We start from the raw sequence: 23,096 nt of genomic DNA, 5'->3' as shown, positions 1-23,096 counted from the left end.
AAGGCATATGGTGGAATGTGCTGGGACTCCTGCATCGTCACGTGGAGGGAAACTGCCCAGGAGAGCTACCTGATCTCCTCAGCCTGTCCGACACATAAGCGAGAAGTAAGTTCGCACTGCACGAACCCACCGAGACTTGGAAGTTCTTCTTTACAGTCAGCTTAAGCTTAGAAAGTTGGCATTACAGTTTCCTCTTTTGGTATTTTATCATCGTCTTCCAAATTAAAATACTTCCTTACCTCCTTACTTGATAGCTTCATACATTAACTAAGTAATAAAACTTTTATGATCAGGGTAAGTCTTAACCACCACACCCACTTTCTTTAGAAGGAAACAAAAGACTATTGTGGAGCAATCATATACTGAAGCAGGCATTTACTGAGCACCTTATCTAAGCAGTCCAGGTGATGATTTAAGCATTTACGTGATTACTCATGTAATTCTCTTCAACCCTATACAGTTATTATTAGTATCTTATTTACTGAGGAGGAGACTGAGGTAGAGAGAGGTAAGTATCATCCCAGTAGCAGAGCCAGGATTCCAACTCAGCCCATCTGGCTGCAGAATCTGGCTCTTTAGGGCGAAACTAGCCCTTCATGCCAAAGGTGTTGAACTGGTTTCAAGGGGTCCCAAGTACATATTTTCATTTAAGAAAACGTAATGTAGATATTTTTAAAGATCACTTTGGAGGAGGATATGTATCATTGCTACAAGGAGTGTCCACATTACAGAAGGATTCCTGGAAAGAATGAAAGCATGACTAAGGTTAAAATGAGATAACCTTACAAAATTTAGTTTACTTAAAGCTATTTGGGGAAAGCGCTATTATATGCAGTGGGGCACACCCCCACCTGCCCCCTCCTGCCCCCGTCTGCCTGTGTGCTTGCTTCATTTGGTCCGTATTTGTGAAACTACAGAACCATCTGGGTTATGCCAAGAGACTGTAACATAATGCACTTGGCCATTCTCACACCTGATGGAAAAAGCAAAAATAAAACAAAAACAAACAAACAAAAAACGACTTCGCCATAGCAAAATATAATACCTGGTCCCTCTGTTTCAGACTGAAATGCTATGCCCTACACAGGCAGCCAAAAAAACCTGTGGATTCTTCAACTCAACAGACTTGGTGCCAAGGTAATCTTTTGTTCCCCTCCAAGGGTGTAGTAGTCACTGGCCTCTCCTGGCACCCTTGCTCCTGACGTCAAAGGTTAAGCAAGCAGAAACTACACAATGGCCACACACACAACTCTGTTTTCTTCGGGGCCTGACCCAGTTTGGCACATCCAAGTGCTCAGAAGGGTGCCCGGTAATGACAAGACTTGAAAGCACTTTCAATTCATTAGGACCCAGGGCCTCATCTAAGGCAAATACACTTGGACTCACAAAGACCATGCAGACCTGTTTATGGATGTACCTGACAAATATTAATACTGGTTAAAGATTAAGGGTCAAGTCATAAGCATTAGTTGGCCAAGACAAAAAAGTCTCTACTTCTGTGCTGAGAGAGCCACCAACACTGAAAATAATCTGATTTCTATCTCAAAATATCAAAAATGACATGCAATTAGAGAAAAATACACCTTGAATTATCAGTCAGTTTTAGATGCTTAAAACCTAAGTCTATTTATCTTCTTGTTCAATAAATTATATGATGAACTATACGAGTGACAATAGTAATGGCTAATTACTGATGAAAAATTCACAACTTAAAATTTTAAAATGATCCCCAGGAATTAAGCATCTTAAATGGCAAATATTCCCATTGATGCTGAAAAGAAAATTATATGTACTCGAAGAAATGACAGGTATACTTAAGATATATAAAAATTTCAAAAGGTTACACATTTTCATAAGATGTAACATTTCACTGAGAATATCATATGTATATTTATGTTTTTATCGGTAATGCAGTAAGGCTGGTGTCTAGAATGCCTGGACACCTCTGATCTCAGGACATCCCTGGGAAATAGTCAAGTGCAGACAGCCCCCCTCCACACTACAGAACACGGCAACCCCATAGAGTTATTAGGAAAATTGGCCTTTAGATTCCAAGTCCTGCCGCTTTAAACATCAAAATAGGGAGCTAAACCATTTATTCAAACTACATGTTATATACATCTAAAACCCAAGGCAGTTTGTGTGAACAAAAGCAAACAGTATTAAATGCAAACGTCTTCATCATTCTATACTAAGGAATGCCCCAAGAAAATTGATGCTAAGATCCTAATAACTAACCATAAGAACTGAAAACATGCATGGCATCCAAGGGGCACCACAGGAGATCCTAGAAATAAAATGCTAAGAAGCAGACCGAGTTTCAGGCCACATAACTAGAAGGAAGCTCACACATGATTGGAAAGTTCTGTAAAGAGTAAGTACAAGATGCTCTGACAGCAAAGAACAGGTAAGCCTGACCAGTCCGTGGGGAAATACGTGAAACATGTACAGATGTCAACTAGGCAGAAAGCAGAAAGGGGGCTGGAGTGGAGTGCCCTGCTCTAGGCATCAATAAGCAGAGGTTGTGCAAAGCCTTAGGCAGAGGTGGGTGGGGACAGGGTAGGAGCCTCCCGTTCTGCAGATGGGGCTGGAGACATGGCAGGAGCCAGATGAACGCGAAGGGCCTGAAAGCATGTGAGAGACACAGGGTGGAGAGGGTACTCCGAGAGGATGGGAAGCCACAGAAAGATTTAAAGGAAGAGATGTCATAATCAAGCTTGGTATCTTCACACAAATTTGGCTGAAGCAGAGAATTAAACAAAGGGTTCTGAAATAAATTTGCAGAGATGAAGACAAAACTAAGACCATTATCATATAATCTGGAAATATGAAGCTTCAGTTGTCACTAGCTTCTTCTTTACCATAGAAGTGGTAAAATCATGAACAGTTAAAATCTGATAGTATAATTATTTCTCTTTTGGGGTAAGAATAAGGAGTATATTCTTACTAACGTAATACCGGTTGACCTTTTTAGATGCCCCGAAAGAACCACACTGTTATTTAGTCACTAAGCACAAAGGCTTTTCCTTTTCCTCTCATACAAGTTAAGTGAAAATTACTCTTTTTAAAATGCACTTTTATTACATAGTATGTACACTTCCAGAATAAACCCCAATTAACCAGAGAAAAAAATTCCAAGGGCCAAATTCAGCTATGCTGCTAGAACAGGGCAACACTAGTTCTCTTTCTGAAGTTCAAGTCTTGCTTTCTGGACAGGATGGCCTCTGCCTACTTACAGAGCTGCCTATGATTGGAAGTGGTTCCAATCTGTACTCTCAAAATAGGTCTCTCCCTTCATTACTTCAGCTACAGGATGGTTATCTGGCCTTCCATTCTAGAGAAAATAGACAATGTTCTCCTCAGCTTGGTCCCAGCAGCCAGCTGACTTGCAAAGACAACCTGGTCCAGCAACCTGGGTTTCCCTGGCCTCTACTGATCAGAGGAGGATCTGGTCCAGGCATTAAACCACCAATGTCTCACCCAGGGCCCCTTGCCCAAATGCATTTCCTGAAGATAAAATTCTTTCTGGATTCATGTTATCCTGACAAATGTTTTACTTGAATGAGTACTTATTTGGGTAACATTCCCTCAAAGGTTTTAAAATGGAAATTTCCTGGAAGATGAGACAGTTAACTAGATCCATGCAATGTCTAGAAACAATCCAGATTGCAAATTGCCTCCTATTCAAAATCACTGACATTTGGATACTGGGAGGTTCGCCAGTGGGGGCAGGAAGACAGAAACAGCAAGAGGCGTTGTGCTGAAGGTTTAGAGAAGGTACAGCCTCAAAACAACTGAGGACTTCTAAAGTCATGAATGAACAGTGCACAGGGTAAGTGGAACGGTCTGGCCAGATTTAAATGCTTCCCGCACCACATCTAAGCTTTATGACCAAGGGAAAAATACTTAACTTCTCAAGCTTTAGTTTTTTCATCCATAAAGTGGGTAGAATGATGAAGCCTAACCACACAGGGTCATTGTGAGGACGCACATCTGCTGAAACACACTGGGCACGGTACATGGTGCACTGTGGGCAATTAGTAAGTGCAGCCATTGCTATCATCTGTTATTATTCTTGACTCCACTGCTCAACGGAGTTCAAGATAAGTAGTGGCTGTCTCCCGTCTGTGTGGTGTTCTAGGAAAGCACTAAAAGGAAGAAAGCCTTGTGTTGTGAAAGCCCCACAGACAGAAATGTCTTAGGGGTGCCAGTTCTCTGCAAACAGAAAAAGGAGAGTTAGGTCATGCTCAAGGTCAGTCTGCAAAGGTTTTAGCCCATGGGTGAATAAATCTTTTCTGTAAGGCACCAGCTAGAAAACAGTTTAGGCTTTGAAGGCCATACAATCTCTGTTGCAACTACTCAACTCTATCATTGCAGAGTGAAAGCAGCCCTAGGTAACACATAAATGAATGAGCTTGGCTGCGCTCCAACAAAACTTTATTTGCACAAATAGGCAGAGTGCCAGATGGGTCTTGCTTTGCTGTCCCCTGTTACAGTCTACTAACGTAAGGCCCTGAGCAGAGCAATACGGACCTCGCCCTTTCACACCCAGGAAGACAGGCTCTTCTTCACATCCTGCCCCTAAGATCCAGATCAAATTTTTTCACATACATAAGTTCATTCTGTCAATATCACATTATTAATGTGCTATACGTGTGTGTGTATATATGTAAGAATACGTACTTCTTTATTTAAGAGTACTTATCTTGCAATGCACATTTACTCTTCCAGTACTTACTTCCCTCACATCAACTTGCCTTGAGTCAAGTTAAATGTAGGCATAATCTACTAATATTAGTATAATAGGTACATTATAGTTATTTTTCACTGAAAATTTATTTCTATTTTGGCAAGAAATACAGGGTTTGGGAAGAAAATAAGAATTGCTATCAGTTTCTATGTAAGATTTCCTCGTAAACAAGGTTGTTCCCAGGTTTGCACAGGGGTAATTCCAGTTTATGCTTATTGTCCTATATCCTGTCCACTTTAGCACTTATCCAGAATTTCCCTTTCATTTTAATCAAAAAGCTGCACTGCTCTTAACTGTTATTAAATTATGTGCTAACTGTGCATTTAAAGTTATTGACAGTTTCATTAAAACAAGCCATGATGGATTTGGTGGCTCTCCACTTTCACCTCGTAGTGTGAGAGACATCCGTGCAGTGAAAAGACTTCTCAGTTATACCTGGCTAAATCAGAAGCGATCAGTGATACTGAACTCACTTCTCCTTTCCTGACCCTTTCCAGGCACAATGTAACTAAGACATTCCTTTCAGGACCAGGAAACAGAATACTCACTGATAAAACAAATTAAGCCTGGACGAGGGAAGCTGGAGATAGATAACTCCTTCAGAGCTCAGGCGCTGCTGGAGAAAGACTGGAGGCAGCTGCCTCTGCTGGCCACCTGCACAGCTGGCCAGTTGTGCTGCTGCCTGCAAGATGTGCAATGCTGCCAGGCAGCTTGTGGCCAAATTAGTGGGAAACTGGGAAATCACAAGCACAGTGCACATTAAAGAGGTACAGAAAACAGAAGTTGGACAGACCTGTCATACACGATAAAGAGTAATCGGAATGCTCTTGCTACAATGACTTAACCATTTCTTGGTATGGTTTAAGTGTATATCTAGTTATTTCATTGGATAGCAAAGCTTTTATATTTGATGGCAATGGCCTCAAAAAACAAACAAAAAAAGGTGCATGTTTAATAAAAAGTTAAGTACCCAATTTCCTTTCCTTGACAAAACTGATGAATGTGTAACTGCTCAAACATTTAACTGTCACAGCCAAGAGAGGCCTGCAGAGATATGACACTAAATGTAGTATGGTATCCTGAATGGGATGCTGGGACAAAACAAGGAGGGGACATTAGGGAAAAGCTGAGGAAATCTGAATAAAACAAGGACTTATATCAATATCAATTCATTAATTCTAACAAATGTACTACACCAAAGCAAGATGTTAATACTAATTGGATACGGGTTATATGGGAACTCGGTACTATCTTCTTAATTTTTCTTTAAATTTAAAAACCATTCTAAAAAAAGTAAAGTGTATTTAAAAAAAAAGAAAAAAAGAAAAGCTTGTCAACATCTATCCTCCACCATGGTAAACTATAGTGATATTATGAACCACCTGAAAACCAGAAGATACAAATCCCCTGAAGAAGTAACAGAATCTATTAATATTGTACATCTATTAATATTATACATCTTTTAAGAAAACTGTGTTCAGAGTCTACAATTTTACTCATGTTTCTGCAGAAGTTCATTTATACATTGCCTGTGAAGCATAACTTTACCTTAAATCAAGAAACTGTTGTTCTATATTAATTTTGCATACTTTTGATTACAAATTTTATTGTACAAATGCAAACAGTAGAGCAATAGCTGTTTAGGTCATCTCCATTGGCAGAAAAAGAACTTCTCAAAGATGAATGAGGCTAGTTTGATATCAGTGAGTGCAATATGATACTTTAAATACAATCATTTGTGTTAATTCCAATAATGGTTTGGTTTTTTCCAACCACTGAATGGAATCAAAGTAAAGCTTTTGGAAGTGCGCCTAGTCGAAGAGAAAACACCCAACCTTTTTATAAATGATATTATAAATTCAGTGAAAAATAAAAGGGTAAAATATTATGGTAAAAATTCTACTTTTACTAAATTAAAAAATCTGTGAAGTAGAAATACACCTGAAATTGGTGGTATGTATAATTTAATTCAAACAAACTTTGATATTCTGCCTTTGATTTTTATTTTACCTGAAATAAAATCTGTAGCTGTCAACATTTCAAATATATTTACACACACAATTACATTCTCTAAACTAAACAGTTTTGTGATAGTCACTTAATCTCTTTGTAACCTATCATCCTTCAGGTTTGGGAAATGTTTGAACCTTTGAAGAACTCCTAAATGTCTTATGTTTTTTGTAAACTATTCCTCATAAGTTTTCATCACATTTTGTTCAAAATCAGTTGGAAAACTTTAATCATATACTGAACAATGGGAGCTATAAAAGCTACCTTCAGTGTTTGAAGCTTTTAGCAGATTAAAATTAGTTGAAAACTAACCTAAAAACAGGAAGACACTGAGGAACTGAACAGATTAAATGACAAGAGCTCACGTGTACAAATTTAATTCTGAAATTCTGTAACTGTTATTTGGAATATCTCAATTTATAGGAAAAATCTTTTGATGGGCTTCTTTAATTGATTATATTCTGTAACAGAATAGAAAGGAATGAAAAGTCCTACAATTCTGAATTATTTAAGTATGAGAAAATATTCAAAAGAATCATAAATGAAGACAACATACAAGTCTTTTCTCATAAAAGTTAAGAAATTTGTCAAAGAATTTGTCACAGAAAGTACTTTGAAAGGAGGTAAAGCCATAGAACCTGTGACACTCATAGACTAAAATATTTACACATTGATATTTATACATGCCAATACCAAAACAGAAAAAGAACTGAGAATATCCCCCACTTACCAGAATTTGATCTATGCAGATACTTCAGCACCTGGGAGTGTTTTCTTAATTAAAAATATTATCATCTATGTAGAAAAGTCAACTGTTGTCAACAATTTCAAATTTAATAATCATAAAATCTAACTCTAAAGAAATTACAAGCATTATAGAAAAAAATAAAACATAATAAGACCACATTGAGGGAAGATATAGTCTTCAGAAAAATACCAGTGACTACAGCATTAGAGACAGATACAGGTAATTAACTGATTAAAATACTTAAATATGTTTCAGTACTAACTGTTCTGTTTATGCAATTTCTAATGTTTATATAATTGATATGAAGATTTTCTTTGCTTTAATGTAAACTTTTTACATATTTTAGAAATTTAAAAAAATTTTTTAATAGAACTATTTATTGGACCACTTATAATAAAAGCAATTTGTCAGATAAAATAGTATTTCAATAAAATTATATAAAATAAAGTATAGTAGTTCTTTCTTCTTATTTTTTTCTCAACCAAGTCCTGGTTTGCGGAATCAATTCTATGCCCACTGTCATTTCCTATCTCACTTCCTTCACCCTCTCCCATCCTTAGGGATCCAATGTCCTCAAGCATTTTGCACAGTGCTTGACACAGAATTCATAAGTTTTCAACAAAGGAGCCAGTGTTCTGATAAGACATGTTATTTTGGTTGATTTCACATCATCCTATCCCTAAACTATTTTATTTTCCGATTTTTGAGACTGAAAAAGATGGAGAAACAGATTTATCCCTTGCTAGTCATACTATAGTTTAATATCAGTCTCCTCTGATCAGAATCTAAACCTTTCATATTTCTTATCTAGAAGTCACACCCTGCTCATCAGTCAAGGCTCTCCTGAAAGCTGCCTCCTCCACGAAGTCTGCCCTGACTGCTCCAGCCACCAGAAATCCCTCCCCTTAGATCCCAGCCACACTTTATCTGAGTTCTGTGTACTGGGTTTTCTGTAGATGGTTTACCTTCCCCGTTACCCCATCAGATTCTCAACCACCCACAGACCCGACCTGCAGCAGAGCCTGAATTAATGAATGAATAAGGCAGGAGGCCTCGGGAAGGGGGACTCAGTCTGAACTGGAGTGGAGAAGGTGGGGTTTTGTTCTGGGGCCCAGGCAGGCTCAGGACTCTGACTCAAAGAGTTATCGATAAAGAGGATGATGGTGGGAAGGAGTGAGCGGTGAGCCTCGCTGGCACAGAGGCAGGGCAGGGGTGAACTGCGGGAAACCTGATTGCCAAGCTATCAGTAACAAGGGTCCCCTCTTCTGAGCCCAGTGAGAAAGGAGGAGATTCCAGAAAGCAACCAGATCACACCTGAACTTACACGCAGGAGCACATGCTGGTCTCAGTGCGCTGCTGCCCTCTCCACTGGCTTTCCCCTCTCTCCTTTCACAATGTTTCCCATGGGGGATGCACCCAAAGCTTACCACATCGCCGACACTAAGAACGCTGAGAAGAGGGCAAAATTTTCAATGAGAAACCATCTGTCCTGCTGTGATATGGAACTATAATTTCTGACATGCAGAGGCCCCTTCGTTTCCTTCCACCTCAGATTTATGGTTTTGCGGGTTTAGGCTGCTGAAATCTCAACTCCAGGGGAAGGGCTAAATCAATGTTTTGAATCCTGAATATATTTCAATAATAAACATGGATGCACTTTTAACAAATAATATTTATATTTCTTTGTAATATATGGGAGTTTCAAAACCACAAATTATATGATTTTATGTATATAAACCGAGACTTAAAATATTATATACACAGATAACCCACCACGAGCTTCTATAAAAGATAAGAATTCACTTGTCATTCTAAAATCTCCCAATGATTTCTTAATATACTTCAGAATCGTGAGTACCAGTAAAGAGGACATTTTCTCTCCTAAAATCGCTACATTTGGGGATATAAATAAGTGCCTTCTGCTTGTTCACTCAATAGCAAATATATTTCCTGAATTAGCATTTATTACATATTGAACTAATTATTAAATGGCTGGCATTTAATGCTAAATTATTATTGGTATGGTGGAAGGATAACTATTTGGTGCCTAAGCTATAGTCACATTTTCTTCAACAGTTAAATAAACCTTATGTTTGAGTGCAGATGATACCGGCAAGAAAATTTGTTCGAAATTGTACACAACCTAATCTGACCTTTTTAAAAACCTCTTTCAGGGGTCACATGAATTTGCTAGAAAAGATCATGTAATTAAGCAAGAAATTACTTTCTATGACCACATCTTTGAATTATCTTAAAATTATCTGTAGGCACAGTACTGTGTGTTTAGTTACTGTCCAAAAAACATGTCAGATTTTTTTAAATCTACTTTAATTTTAAGAATCATTGATTTTTACCTACCTACCTTGCTACCTAATCGTCAAACACAAAGATAAATCAATCACAGTATTCCAGTCTGTTCATGTAAAATATAAAAAATGGACCAAAAATATCAAACTAAAGCAAAATTAGTTGTTCTTACACCTTTTCTTGAACGCATTTCCCCTTTGAAATAAACTGTTGTTGACATCTCTAATTCGACAAGGCAACAGTTAAGACCCTTTGAGAGGCCCCTGGTCTGACCCAGTGGTGCCTGGGGTGTATTTTCCACAAGGCGGAAGCTTCCTAGACAGACCCCACTACTGCCCATCATCTGTCCACTCTGCAGCTTTCCCAGCATCCTGCTCAAAAGTTTAATTACTTTTTCATTTGATTTTCTGCAGAACCGAAGGGCGATTTTCTACAATGTGCTTTAAAAAGAAGGTGGCCAAAGATCTTATTAAAATCTGACTTTTTCACATTATACGCAGCAGAATCAGTAGTCCTGAAACCAGTCTGCTTTTAAGCTCCCAGAACCACCGCTCACTAAAAGAGCAAATAACCTGCAGATTTGCAAACACTATCTGCCAAAAGAATCTGACCTCAACCCCCCAGAAGAGTTAAGAAAAGGAAAACTAGTCTTCCCTTAATTGAGTCATCATCTTAACTCACTGCTTCATCAGATAAGGAAAAAGCAATTTCAGTGAGCTGTGTATTTACATTTATCTCAGTTTATATTTTTCATCCCAAACCTTGAACATTCCCTTGGTTTCCAGTTCCCTGTGGTCTGAGCTGCACTGCTCTTAGCTGCTTAGATAACACCCCCTTTGGGCAGCAAAACTGGTACAAAAGCTACTAAACAAAATGGCAGTAAATGCTCAATTGTTGCTTTAAATGCAAGTACTAAAGAAAGAGATGTTACAATAATTCCCTTGAATGAACAAGAAGATTCCACAAAGTAGTAGTATTTGCGTACCTCCGTGTATAGTTTTTTAAGAATGCCCCTAAGACTGAAAAAAGAGAGTTAAAAATAATTTCGGTGATCAATTATTAGGCTGGGGGCCCATGACGCGACATGACAGAGTCCCATGGATTCATCTCAGTGTGAGCCATGCCCCCCTTGGCCAGACACCTACTTCTCACCTGCATCCAAAATAACAGAACCCCATGGTTTATGCTTATCTTTCCAAATGGCCTTTGTAATTTCTACAGAGACAACTTAGAGCTGCAGTGTCTACTTGAGGAACTTTCAATATAAACAAAATTGAAAAAGGAGTTAAAATAGGAGTAAAAATGGAAAGGAGGTAAAACTGCAAAAAATAACAATAATAATTTCAAAAGGATGGCAGCATTCCAGCCATCTGAAACTCAGGTACCTGCCACCAAGAAGAATCCGATAGAAAGTTGAAAGTCAGAGGGAAAAAGAAACCTCTGAGACACCCCTGTGCTTGGCATAGGAATAACCTATATTCAAACAAGGGTTTTAAAACATAATTCTAATATATTTGATCATTTGTTTTCCAAACCTTCAACAGATACAGGTACCCGGGAAGGAAGTACTGACTGTAGTAACACGTCACCTGACACCAAGAACAGAAAAAACACACAGTAGCTCAGAAAGCCAAGCTGAACCACCATCTCCACAAATCCTGGGGATATCACTATCCTACAGCCCAGGATAAAACTAGACTTCATGGTAATGACTCTGAGTTAGCAAGGAAAGCTTAAAAGATTTTGCAAGCAATTATTCCGAGCAACGCAATGGCACAGGTCCATGTGCCCACCGAAAGCCTCAAGACAGATGCTCATGGCAGCACTATATGGAACAGCCAGAAAATAGAATTTACCCAAATGGCCATTAGTAGTCAACTGGATAAATAAATTGTGGCATTTTCACACTGTGGAATACTCTACAGCAAAGACAATAGAAGATCTAAACTACAAGCTCACAAACATAATGTTGAATAAAAGAAGCCAAATACATAGTATGAACCTACGTATGGGAAGGTAAAAAAACCAGGCAAAGGACAATGACTACCCCCGGGAGAGGGCTCTGTAGTGACTGGAAGCAAACGTGGCCACATCCCAGCAGAGTTTCATACACACACACGTCGCCCAGGGATCTTGTCAACATGCAGAAGCTTCAGTGGGTCTGTGGTGGGGCCTACAAGTCCGCATTTCTAGAAGAGCTCCCAGGTGCTGCCAACGCTGCTGGTTTGAGGTCCCTCACTAGCAAAGCCTGAGAAAAGATGTGATTTAAAATCAGGGCCCGCTGAGCTCCTGGGAACTGAATAATGAATCTAGTAGCTCTCTGTGGCTGAGTTTTAGGTCCTATATCTGGTGGTACTTCTGGGCTTCTTTGGGCCTCTCCAGTGACAGTCCCTGTTAGCAAGTACCAACTCAGGGACAAAAACTAGTGTTAATAGTTGGGACAGCAGACTAAGAACCCATTCCTCCTCTAAGAAATCTCTTACTGTTCCTCATTAAAATAGCCTTTGGACATCTTGGCACAATGCTTTTCTTTCACGGAGCACTTGCAGAAGGGAGGGTGGGAAAGGAGAAGGAAGGACAGGAAGAAAAGCAGCCAGCAAGCAGTTTGCCTGGGTGAGTCCAGTAACGTGAAATGCTGGCGTGGCTTGCCAGATGGCTACGGCTGCTTAAACCCAAGCTGTCTCTTCTGCGCGTTGCTCAGTCTGGTGTTACGAGTATTCTGATGAAGGGTGGGTTTGTAGGATAAGGATGGAGGGGTAAGAACAAAGATAAACAATAAGTCCTCTTCTCCTAGGGTGTATCTCAGAGCCATAAACAGATGCAGGCCAAGCCTTTTCTTGGCAGACAGAAAAATGTCAATAACTTTAAAGTTGCCCAGAAACTTGGTACTTTGTTTTGGAATGTTTAGGCATTTGGAAGAGGTATGGGGGAGTGGGGGGGATATAATACATGTGTAGGGATTTTTCCAGACTCAAATCATTTGAAATTTTTCTGTTATATATGTTATAACATAAGCTGGAAGCACTCAAAACTGCTCTCTGATCTTTCCAAAACTGATTCCCACAACACGGTGAATCTCAAAAACTGAGCATATCTGAAAAAGTTTCTTAGTGACCATGATGAATTTTATATATATCAACTTGGCTAGGTGATGGTACCCAGGTAATTGGTCAAACACACCTGGATGTTGCTGTGAGGGTATTTTGTATGTGGAATTATTAATCACATTGAAATTAGCAGACTTTGAGTAAAGCAGATTACACTCCATAATGAGGGTAGGTGGGCTTCATCCAATCAGTGAAGGCCTTAATAGAACAAGACTGAGCTCCCCTGGGGAAGACGGAATTCTGCCAGCAGACTCCCTTTTCCCTGGAACCGCAATCTCAGCTCTTCCCTCGGCCTCCAGCCTGCCAGCCTACCTGCAGAGTTTGGACTTGCCAGATCCCACTATCAGTGAGCCAATTCCTTAAAATAAATCTCTCTCGCTCTCTCTTCCTGTGTATTTATATATACATATCTACATAACATATTTCATATATGTGTGTATGTATATACATATATGCACACACACACACATCTATCTTATTGGTTCTGTTTCTCTGGAGAACTCTAATACAAGAGGCTCAAATCACTGAACTTTCATTGGGACTAATCAGTGTCATCAAATGTACCAGCTTCACAGTGACTATATGCCCGCGCTGACTAAAAGAGTCAAAAAACTTTGTTGCTGAATAAGAACTTTTAATGTTAAATATCATTCAGCAGAGTAGGTCACTTTCCAAGGCTCCAAGTACTCGGCTATCTGATCATATTTTAACTCTAGCCAGGGTCATTAGGACTCTAACAACCTGTCTAAAAGATTTGTGGACTTTTGTGGACTGACAGACTTTCATTAGCCTGAAGACAGCTCCTCACTGTACTCTCTAAGGAGAGACGGAGGTAATGCATTATCCTTATAAATACAAGACTAATATAAAACCTCGAATCTGTATACACAGAACCAATCTAATATTAATTTCTACCTTTGTGCCTTGCTGGAGGACCACATAAACTTGTACGCGAGATTAGGACTGCTCTGCCATGAGGGAGGTCCCCGTAGCATCAGTTAGCTCCCTCCCTCGGTCAATAGGTGAAGGATGCTAAAGTGGAAGTGACTTTCCAGTGTGTTAATAATGTTTTACGTCCCCAAGTAACAGACACTGAATGCAAACTCATCAACACAGCTGCCTCCAGCAGGCTGCAGAATGCTGGACATTGATGCCGTCCTATACCATGGTCTTCCTCCTGGCAGAGATTGTCCATGTGCTCTGCCTGGGTTCACTCAGATCTTTGTGCATTTTGTCCTTGCCCCCATAACTAAGAAGCCACAACCCATATGCCTCCTTCCATCAAGCTACCTTCACCTTTGAAAAAAATTAAACTGAAAAATCCTTTATTTTCATTTTTATAACATCTACAGGTATTCTGGACTATTGCATTCCAATGTCTATTAAGAATCTACCATGAGGCCGGGCGCGGTGGCTCATGCCTATAATCCTAGCACTCTGGGAGGCCGAGGCGGGAGGATAGCTCAAGGTCAGGAGTTCAAGACCAGCCTGAGTAAGAGCGAGACCCTGTCTCTACTAAAAAATAGAAAGAAATTATCTGGCCAACTAAAAATATATATATAGAAAAAATTAGCCGGGCATGGTGGCACATGCTTGTAGTTCCAGCTACTCGGGAGGCTGAAGCAGAAGGACTGCTTAAGCCCATGAGTTTGAGGTTGTTGTGAGCTAGGGTGACACCACAGCACTCTAGCCCAGGCAACAAAGCAAGACTCGGTCTCAAAAAAAAAAAAAAAAAAAATCCATTTTCCCAAGACCAATGGACCTATACCCTGCATGGCAGCAGCTGCCCCCCAGCAGATGAAGCAGAGGCTCTTACAGGCCTTGGACTTCATGTCACTGGGTCAGTGTCACCTGCCTGGCCCTGGAGTCTTCTGAGTTCATGAGCCCTTCTCCATTATATCAAGTTACATCAGTCACAGCCCACGGGGTGGTAAGAGTAGGAGGGAGCTTGGAGACCATTTGACAGGGGCCTGAAGTCTCTCTCCATGGAGCTGATCCACACTTAGAAAAGAGAGAGTGTTGCTATGCTTTGGCCTTGCTAGGGAAGGCATGAAGGTGTCACTTCTCTGTGATGAATAGGAGGAAACTCCTTGAATGTAGCTGGTCTGCTTGATTTCAGACCACCAGTGAGAGCTAGACCCAGCCCATCCACCTCGTGATTTTTCCCACTTTAAGTACTCACTGGTGTCAACCTTCTGGATACAGAGAAACTGGCCAGGAAATTGCAATTTTTGGCAGGATACTATTTCTAAGCACTCAGTGCCTGGCGCAGTTCAGGGCACACCATGGATAGGAAAAGATGTTTGACAAGTGAAGGAATAAATGAATGAATGAAAAACATAAAAAGGTAAGAAGAGTTTCTTCTGTGGGAAAACAACAAAGATGTCCCTTGATGAAGTTCTTCCACAGTATCATGCCCTCGATTTACATGATGGAGGAGTCAGTACGCAACGAAAAATGAGAGACTAATGTTTTCAATCCTGTGTAGCTCTTTGGGATTTCAAGTCCTTTAGAATAATATTTTTTCATCTGTGATTAACATGGAGACCTTATTAAAGAAAGTATACCCCATGAATTTCAGAGTTGACTTAAGCATTATTTGTAACACAGTACTTAACTATGAACAAAAACAAATCAGATATAAACTACCTATACTGATAGCATCAATACATTTATGAAACCAACACAAATTTACAAAATCAGTGGAATGAGCACTAGCAATAGTCAGCTAATCTGGCAGGGCATGCAGTTTTACTGAAACTAAATCTTCACAGCCAATGTCATCGTGGCGGCTCACACGTGGCTCTCTTGAGCATGCTACTATGATCAAAACCACATGCTCCCATCGATTTCCTATTGAGACCGCAGAAAATCCAGCACTCTGTGTTGTCAGTCACCTTCAGTTTACGTGAACATACTGTTGGCATGCCAACCTCACCCTGCTGCCTTCCTTGTCAGCCCATGACAATGCACCTATGCTATGGGATGCCACACAAACACAAAGGCAGGTTTTGAAATTGTGTAGCTAAATCTATAACATGGGAGTCATCCAGGTGATTAGGAATATGCTCACATTAATTTGTTTTATATTATCACCAAAATGTAAACAAGAACATTTAGTCTTCTAAAACTCCCAAACATACACGTAAAGACCCCCGAAGAGTCTGCAGCTCCCAATTTGAGAAGCTCTTTTGACATGCAATGTTTACAGTCCAGGGAGAGCAGTGCTTGCATGCCAGGAGCGGTTTTCCCACTCATTATTCTGCATCCCAGGTCCCTCAGGTGTCAAAACTCCTGGGTATTTAAGAAGGTGACACACTGAGCTCCCTGAAGGGCAGGAGCAGGTCTACATAGCCTCACTAGTGCATAGTGAGATGTCAAGGACAATGTCAATAGTGGGTGAATTAGAGAAAGGATTGAAGACACATATTTGCACTACTGCAGATGTATACCTAGTTTCTATGGGACATGTAGACATATAGCTTTAAGGGTTAAAATTCACTCTTCTCTTTTTATAATTACTCTGACAAAAGCAATCATCATTTGGAAGACCCCAAATATTTACAAGTTGAAGGAATGAACTTGTTTATGTGAGAAAATAATTCCAAGGATATCATATGTATCATAAAAAAATTCCACCACAACTTCCCTCTGGGAGATAATGCTTACTTTCCATTTTACAACCTCTTACAAGACTAATATAGTCAGGTAAAGCAGCCCTGAATACCCAGGATATATAATCTCTTCCCATTTCTTCTTTCAAATTATAGGCTGCAGTCAAGTACTATCTAAATTGTAACAACTTATACATGAAACAAGAACGTATATTGCATATGCCTTCTTGGGAGAATAAAAGGAAACACATTTGGAATCACCTAACCTTTCCTAATCAGACTAACCTTTCCCAACATCTAAAGGTTCTCCTTTCAGCCAATAGCTTCTGAACCCCCATTCAAAGCAGATCAGCATGATGCAGCTAACTCCATTTTAGAAATGAAAAAAAGACTATGTAATCAGCACAGAGATTGAGAAACAGATAAAGATTTTTAAACGCTTAAGGTGACCCAGGGGTAGTATAACCATGAATTTGAACAGTAATTTGGGAGAAGAGTAATCAAAAGTTCAGGTTCAAAGAAAAGCTAGAGAAGACTCTGTAGTTCTGGGACAATACTCTTCCCAACAACATTCAGTTTTAAGTTTGTTCGTTTGTTTGTTTGCCCAAACCATAAGAACAGAATAAATCATCTTTCTTCAAATTCTGAAAGCAAAGCTCTGAGCAATCAGCAAGATCTGAGGGTCAGAGCAGGCCAGTACCCAGAAGGCCAAAACTGAAAGTCCTCTAAGGACCAGGCCAGAATACCTTTCTAGGATCAAAAGGCCAAAAAGAAACTACTACCTTGAGATTAAATTCAAATATCAGAACCAGATGCAACCACTACCAGCAAATAAAGTCCATAAAACCTAAGCCATACACAGATACATACAAGTTCCAGGAGGAAGACTGGAAGGTTAAAGGTAAAGCTGTGGTTTTCTTAACAGACAGGCTTCTCCCACTCAGCAGGGTAATGACATACATAATTGTGACAGAGGAGATATTAAAGAGGAAAAAAAGAAAGCTACAGAACAGCAAGAAAAAAATAAAAAGATACAGATACACAGACATAGACTTAGATATTAGGACCCTGGTTCAGAATCTAGAAAAGACAAAGGAACCTCCAGAAAACCTATGGCTAAAGCCAGGAGCAGTGGCTCACACCTGTAATCCTAGCACTCTGGGAGGCTGAGGAGGGAGGATTGCTTGAGCTCAGGAGTTCAAGACCAGCCTGAGCAAGAGTGAGACCCTGTCTCTACTAAAAATGGAAAAATTAGCAGTTGTCATAGTGCGTGCCTGTAGTCCCAGCTACTCAGGAAGCTGAGGTAGGAGATCGCTTGGGCCCAGGAGTTTGAAGTTGCAGTGAGCTACGATGATGCCACTGCACTCTAGCTGGGGCAATGGAGCAAGACTCTGTTTCAAAAAAAAGAAAAGAAAAAAGAAACCTATGGCTAGCACACTGATAGGTCCCAAAGCCAGTACCAAAGGTAAATATCCCATACAGTCAACACCACCCTTGAACCTCATCCGGGACTGGGGTACAGCCCACCTTTGTGTCGCAAGGCTAGAACAAATCTTACCTCTTTGGATGAAAACCAGATAATACTGGCTACATGTGTGAAAAAAAATACATTTATCTTTAAACACTACACATTCTGAAGCACCAAGATGCTCACATGTTGAAGATACTCAAGAGCTGAGATCAATGAGAGCTGATCTGCCTTCCTCATCTCAAGGAAGCTCAGGGCCATAACCTCGCTGAGTGGAAAAGAAGGGAAACTGAGGAAGATGGCGTCAGTCAGCCTCTCCTTCCTTTCCATCTCTGTGGATCTCTGTCTTTTACTCACTCTCTTACCCCGTCTCTGGCCGGCTCTCTTGCTCACTGTCCACATGTTTATTATCTCTTTCTTTCCCTCTGTCTCCTCCCCTTTCCCCATCTTGCCATGCACCATACCATATAAATTAAGCGAGCCGATGAAGCAACGACACTATTACAAAAGAAGACAATTATACTGACAAAAGCTAAACTGTAACCCAAGATGGGGAAATATAAAAGGAACCCTGACCAGTACTGAAATGTTGTCTCTGCCCACTGGCAGCTCCTTGTTTTTAAATGTTTCCCAGTTACATGGGATTGGTGTTCAACTGCTGACAAACCACACAAGCCTGATTTTAATGTCTCAACAAATCCTGCCCTTGCCCGGTCACCAATCACACTGACACCTGTTACACAGCAGGTACCCAGCCTGCTCCTGTCCCTGATTTGGCTACTGCTGAGCTACTTGTGCCCATTCATAAATCCATTATGGTTCCAGTAGCAGCTGTACCCTCGTGTTCCTGTCTGGGAGAATGTGAGGTTCCATGTTAATTTATCAAAGTGAATCAATTCACAGATAACACTCAAAATCTCTAATGGAGTTGAGAAAACTCTGGAAAGCTTCAGCTCCCACTAGAGAAGAGAGATGGACCCCCACGTCCCTCCTCCATCCCTCCTCCATCAAATGTTCAACATACACACACACACACACACAAAACTTATGTCCTTAGCTATCTTTTGAACACCAGGACCAGCTCACATCAGGAACCCAAAAACACAAAAAACAATGAGGTAAGCTGCAAAAGAAATGGAGAAAACACACACCGCGGGAACTAACTGCTCTCTCTCTCTGAATACAGATACATGAACCAAGGAATTGAAGATTACAGATTTCTTTGATTCATTCAGCAAACATTTACTGAGAATCTACTGGGTACAAAACTCCCTTTCACCAATTTCTCTGGCACCAGAAATTGGGTAGACTACATTATGCCTGCCCCACCCTCCCATCCATGTTCTCTTTCTACTTCCAGGACTTTTCTTGGCCTGGTACCACCTTCCTTCCTGAATTCTCTTACATAACCATATCACCTTGCCCGCTTCACTCATGGCTGACCTTATTCAAGCTTCCCAGAAAGTGGTAAAGGCCATCCTGACCTTGTTGACCTTTCACACCTGCTGTCCTCAGGTTAAGGGGTCCCACAACTCCTCGGGACAATCTCCTTCCCAATCTTTAAAAGAAAGGGCCCCTCAATTCTCTAACAGAAAACAAACTGAAGCATGTAGTGGCACACATCCCAAAGGCCATTTTCGTTCTTTCATAATGCAATGTTATTTTCTCTCTAATATCACAATTACTGATGACTGGGGAATTTAACTCAAATTGCTTAATACTTTGCTTGAAAGGTCTTTGAAATGGAAACCCTGCCAATCAATACTACCATGCCTTGCCTTTACAGGAGCCAAATATTCTTATATTTAATATCCGTTCTCTCAAACAGGTTGTGAAGGACAGCCCCCAGGGTAAGACGATGTGGCAGGTGGGAAACAAAGCCATAAAATGGAATGGCACACCTTCCTGGAGAGACAATTTTCCCCTCGGAAGAAAACACATTTTATATTAAAACAAGCCCCAATATATTATGTACTAAAATGAACTTTTTTTTCTTTTAAAGATAAAAACCCCCGACTTTAAAGACAACTCCTGCTTGCAACAGTCTATTGGGCTACCTCCCCCATATATGGAGTTTCCTGCAAATAACCCTCTCGCTTTTAAACAAACGTTCCTTGATGAAATTTTTGAGAAATGTTTCACCCACACGATGAGCATCTTGAGGGCACAAACTACATCTCAACCTTCTCTCTGTCCCCAGGGACCTAGGACAGTACCTATGACAGTATCTAGCACATAGCCGGCACGCAATAATGTTTGTGGAATAAATCTGGTTGAAATAATGGCAATGGCATTATCAATAACAAAAGACTTTTTATCACATTTGGGTGGAAGGAAGGAAAGATGAACAGCTGTATGAGGAAGTGGAGTAGAAGCAATTCGATTTACCAAAACAGCTAACAGCTGCCATGGTAACAATCAGCTGAAGCAACCGGGTTTAGTTCTTTTCCACTTGAACAAGTATAGGAAGGCAAACATTGTACTTGCTAATCTCACATCAGAAGGAGGTGGGGCTTACGACTCAAGTCTAGCAGGTGACAACTGGTGCTCATTAAATGTAACAACCTCTGAAGAGTTTGGAAAGGCATCATGATAATACTAATGCCACCAATAATACTAAGTCCTGGTTTGTACACTGATCCTAAAAGGGTCACTTTAATCATTTAAAGGTTAAGTGTGAAATATTTACTGCTAAGACTAGACAACTGTGAAAAGCAGATCCATATGTATACATATATAATATCTAATACGATGTGGACTCATCCTGCCTCATTTCTAAAATTCTTGCTTTTTTTTAACTAGCTGGACCCAAACTAAGTTACAGATGAAAGATGACTCAAAGAGTATAGTTTATAGCAATGTTTAAATCTTGCTACTTCCCTGGTGGAGACATGGCATTTTAATTCATTTGTAAATAACAGAAAAGATCCTCACCACACCCATTTTCTCTACACAATCCCTCTTCTACTGCAGTGAGTCACTCACCAGGCCTGGTGTTCTCCTTACTCTCCAAACTGGAGGGAGGAGGAGGAGGAAATGAGGACTCCAAGCCCTGCAGGTCTAAGCTCCCAAGCAATGAAATAGCACGTTGACCCCTCCCGGCGCTATTTCCTTTTCTCAGATATGCAAACTACCAACCAAAATGCCCTTCAGATGTTCTCAATAATAACAGCCAGGGTTCAATAAAACTTCAGCTAAAATCCAAACAGAAAGCAGAAAAACATTTACAGCACTAAAATGTTGGTTTTGCGGGAGGGAAAAATAGCTCGAGACATACCAGGACAGGAAGGCATGGAGAGCTGCAAATCAAACTCAGAAGAAAACCTGAACATCTCTTCCTTAAGCCTGTAACTTGATATTTTATTTCTGTGAGAGTCATAGCAGCAGGATAAAATGTATGATTTTGTCGTTTTATTTTGTCGTATAAAAAGCGAGAGTTTTTCATTTCACAAGACCTAGGATCAAATCCCTGCTCTTTAACTGGGCAAGTCCCTTAACATCTCTCGGTCTAATTTCTAGATCTAAGTTTCTCAATCAATCAGAAATAAGCAAAGCCTGCCTCCTAGGGATGTTCTGAATATTGAGAATGAACTCTGTAAAATGCCTAGCACATAGTAGGCATCAATGACGGTATGAGTCCAGCAATATAAATGCCCATTGCCTTTTCTACATAGTCTTAGGAAAACAACATATCCGCAAACTATTAGAGAGCATGCCAAATTGGCAAACAGCCAGGGCCCCCGCGCTAGGGTGCAACCTGGAAGCCTTGGGTAGAGGTGATGTAATCAGGCTGCATTTCAGGGTGGCCCGTGCAATTAACAAAGTGCCCTTTGCAGGGGCCAGAATTCAACAAGTAAAACTTTCTCCCCAAACCCTGACTCTCTGAACGCATTCCCTTTCCTTAACTCTAGGGGGTCTCGTCTTAGAAAAGTCAAAGCGGGTAGGTGAATGGGGAAAAGCAGCTCACGTAGAAGACTAGGGTCCGCTGCGTGCACACCCTGCAAGTTAAGAGGGAGGGAAGAAAGCAGGAACCGCCATTTTCACCTCCCGCCCCCAACCCACACACGCACCTGGGGATGAACTTGGCTTCGTCCCCGAGACGCGCTTGGAAGTCCAGCCAAGCCCGGCCTGGGCTCTCCGGGCGCCACGAGGCGGTCAGCGCCGCCGCCGCGTCCTCGTCACCCTCTTCCTCCTCGCTGTCCCGGGTCTCGGACCCCGCCTCGGCCGCGGCGGGCGCAGGATCGCGCGACCCCCAGCCCCGGCGCCGCCCCCCGCGGAGGGCCCCGCGGAAGCCGCGCGCGAACTCCTGGAAGGTGATGGCGCCGTCGCGGTCGGCGTCCAGCCGCTGGAACACGGCCTCGGCGTCGGCCGGCCGCACGCGCAGCTCCGCGCACAGCGCGCCGAACTCCTCGCGCTCCAGGCGTCCCGAGCGGTTCGCGTCGCAGGCGGCGAAGACCGCGCGCAGCCGGGCCAGCTCCTCCTGGTCCCCGTCCGCCTCCATCCCGCCTGGCGGGGGCGGCCGAGAGGGCTCCGGAGCGCAACGGGGCGCGCAGCCCTCCCCCGCAGCGGCGTTAGCGGGCAGTCCGGGGCCACCTGCTGCCACCGCGGGAGCCGCGGCAAGTTCGGCTCGTCGGGCTGGTTAGACCACTTGCGAGAAGATCCAGGCGGGGCTCGGCGTCTGGGCAGGTCGGGGGGTGAGGCGGCTCGTTCCGTCGCGGGTCCCTGCCGCCCCCCTGTAGACCCCGGGAACTGTAGGGTGCGCCCCCGACCCCGGGCACCCCGAAGCAGCACGCGCTGGGGACTGCGCGCCCGCGCGGCGCGGTGGCATTGGCCACTTTCCCGGCGGGTCCGGCTCCGCCCAGCCAGGGAGGAGGAGGAGCGCCCGGCTCTGGTTCCCACGCCTCCGGGCGCCGGCCTGTGCTCTCCGCGCAGGAGTGGGGGGCCCTGGCCAGGACTCGGGGTGCAGCCGTAGCCTTGCCCTCCGGCGTAAACACTGTTTGCTCGGGTGGAGCCAGCGCTCCGCTCGCCCCAGACGTGGTGCTGGCGTGAGCGTGGGAAGCTAATCAACGGGACGGAGAGGGGAAAGGTAGGC

At 42.0% G+C, this 23,096-nt stretch overlaps 1 protein-coding gene across 1 annotated transcript in view; it reads right to left on the bottom strand.

Moving 5' to 3' along the window:
* Positions 1-22,505, bottom strand: part of RASEF (RAS and EF-hand domain containing) — a 66,954-nt gene extending 44,449 nt beyond the window's left edge. The window contains exon 1 of the mRNA XM_069474092.1: positions 22,075-22,505. Coding sequence (XP_069330193.1) covers positions 22,075-22,505 — 431 coding nt within the window. The remainder of the gene's footprint in view (positions 1-22,074) is intronic.
* Positions 22,506-23,096: the final 591 nt, after the last annotated feature.

Source organism: Eulemur rufifrons, chromosome 7 (assembly GCF_041146395.1).
Source record: "Eulemur rufifrons isolate Redbay chromosome 7, OSU_ERuf_1, whole genome shotgun sequence".
NCBI lineage: Eukaryota > Metazoa > Chordata > Mammalia > Primates > Lemuridae > Eulemur > Eulemur rufifrons.
The sequence above is the reverse complement of the archived record's forward strand: the minus strand, read 5'-3'. Positions and strand labels throughout refer to the sequence as shown.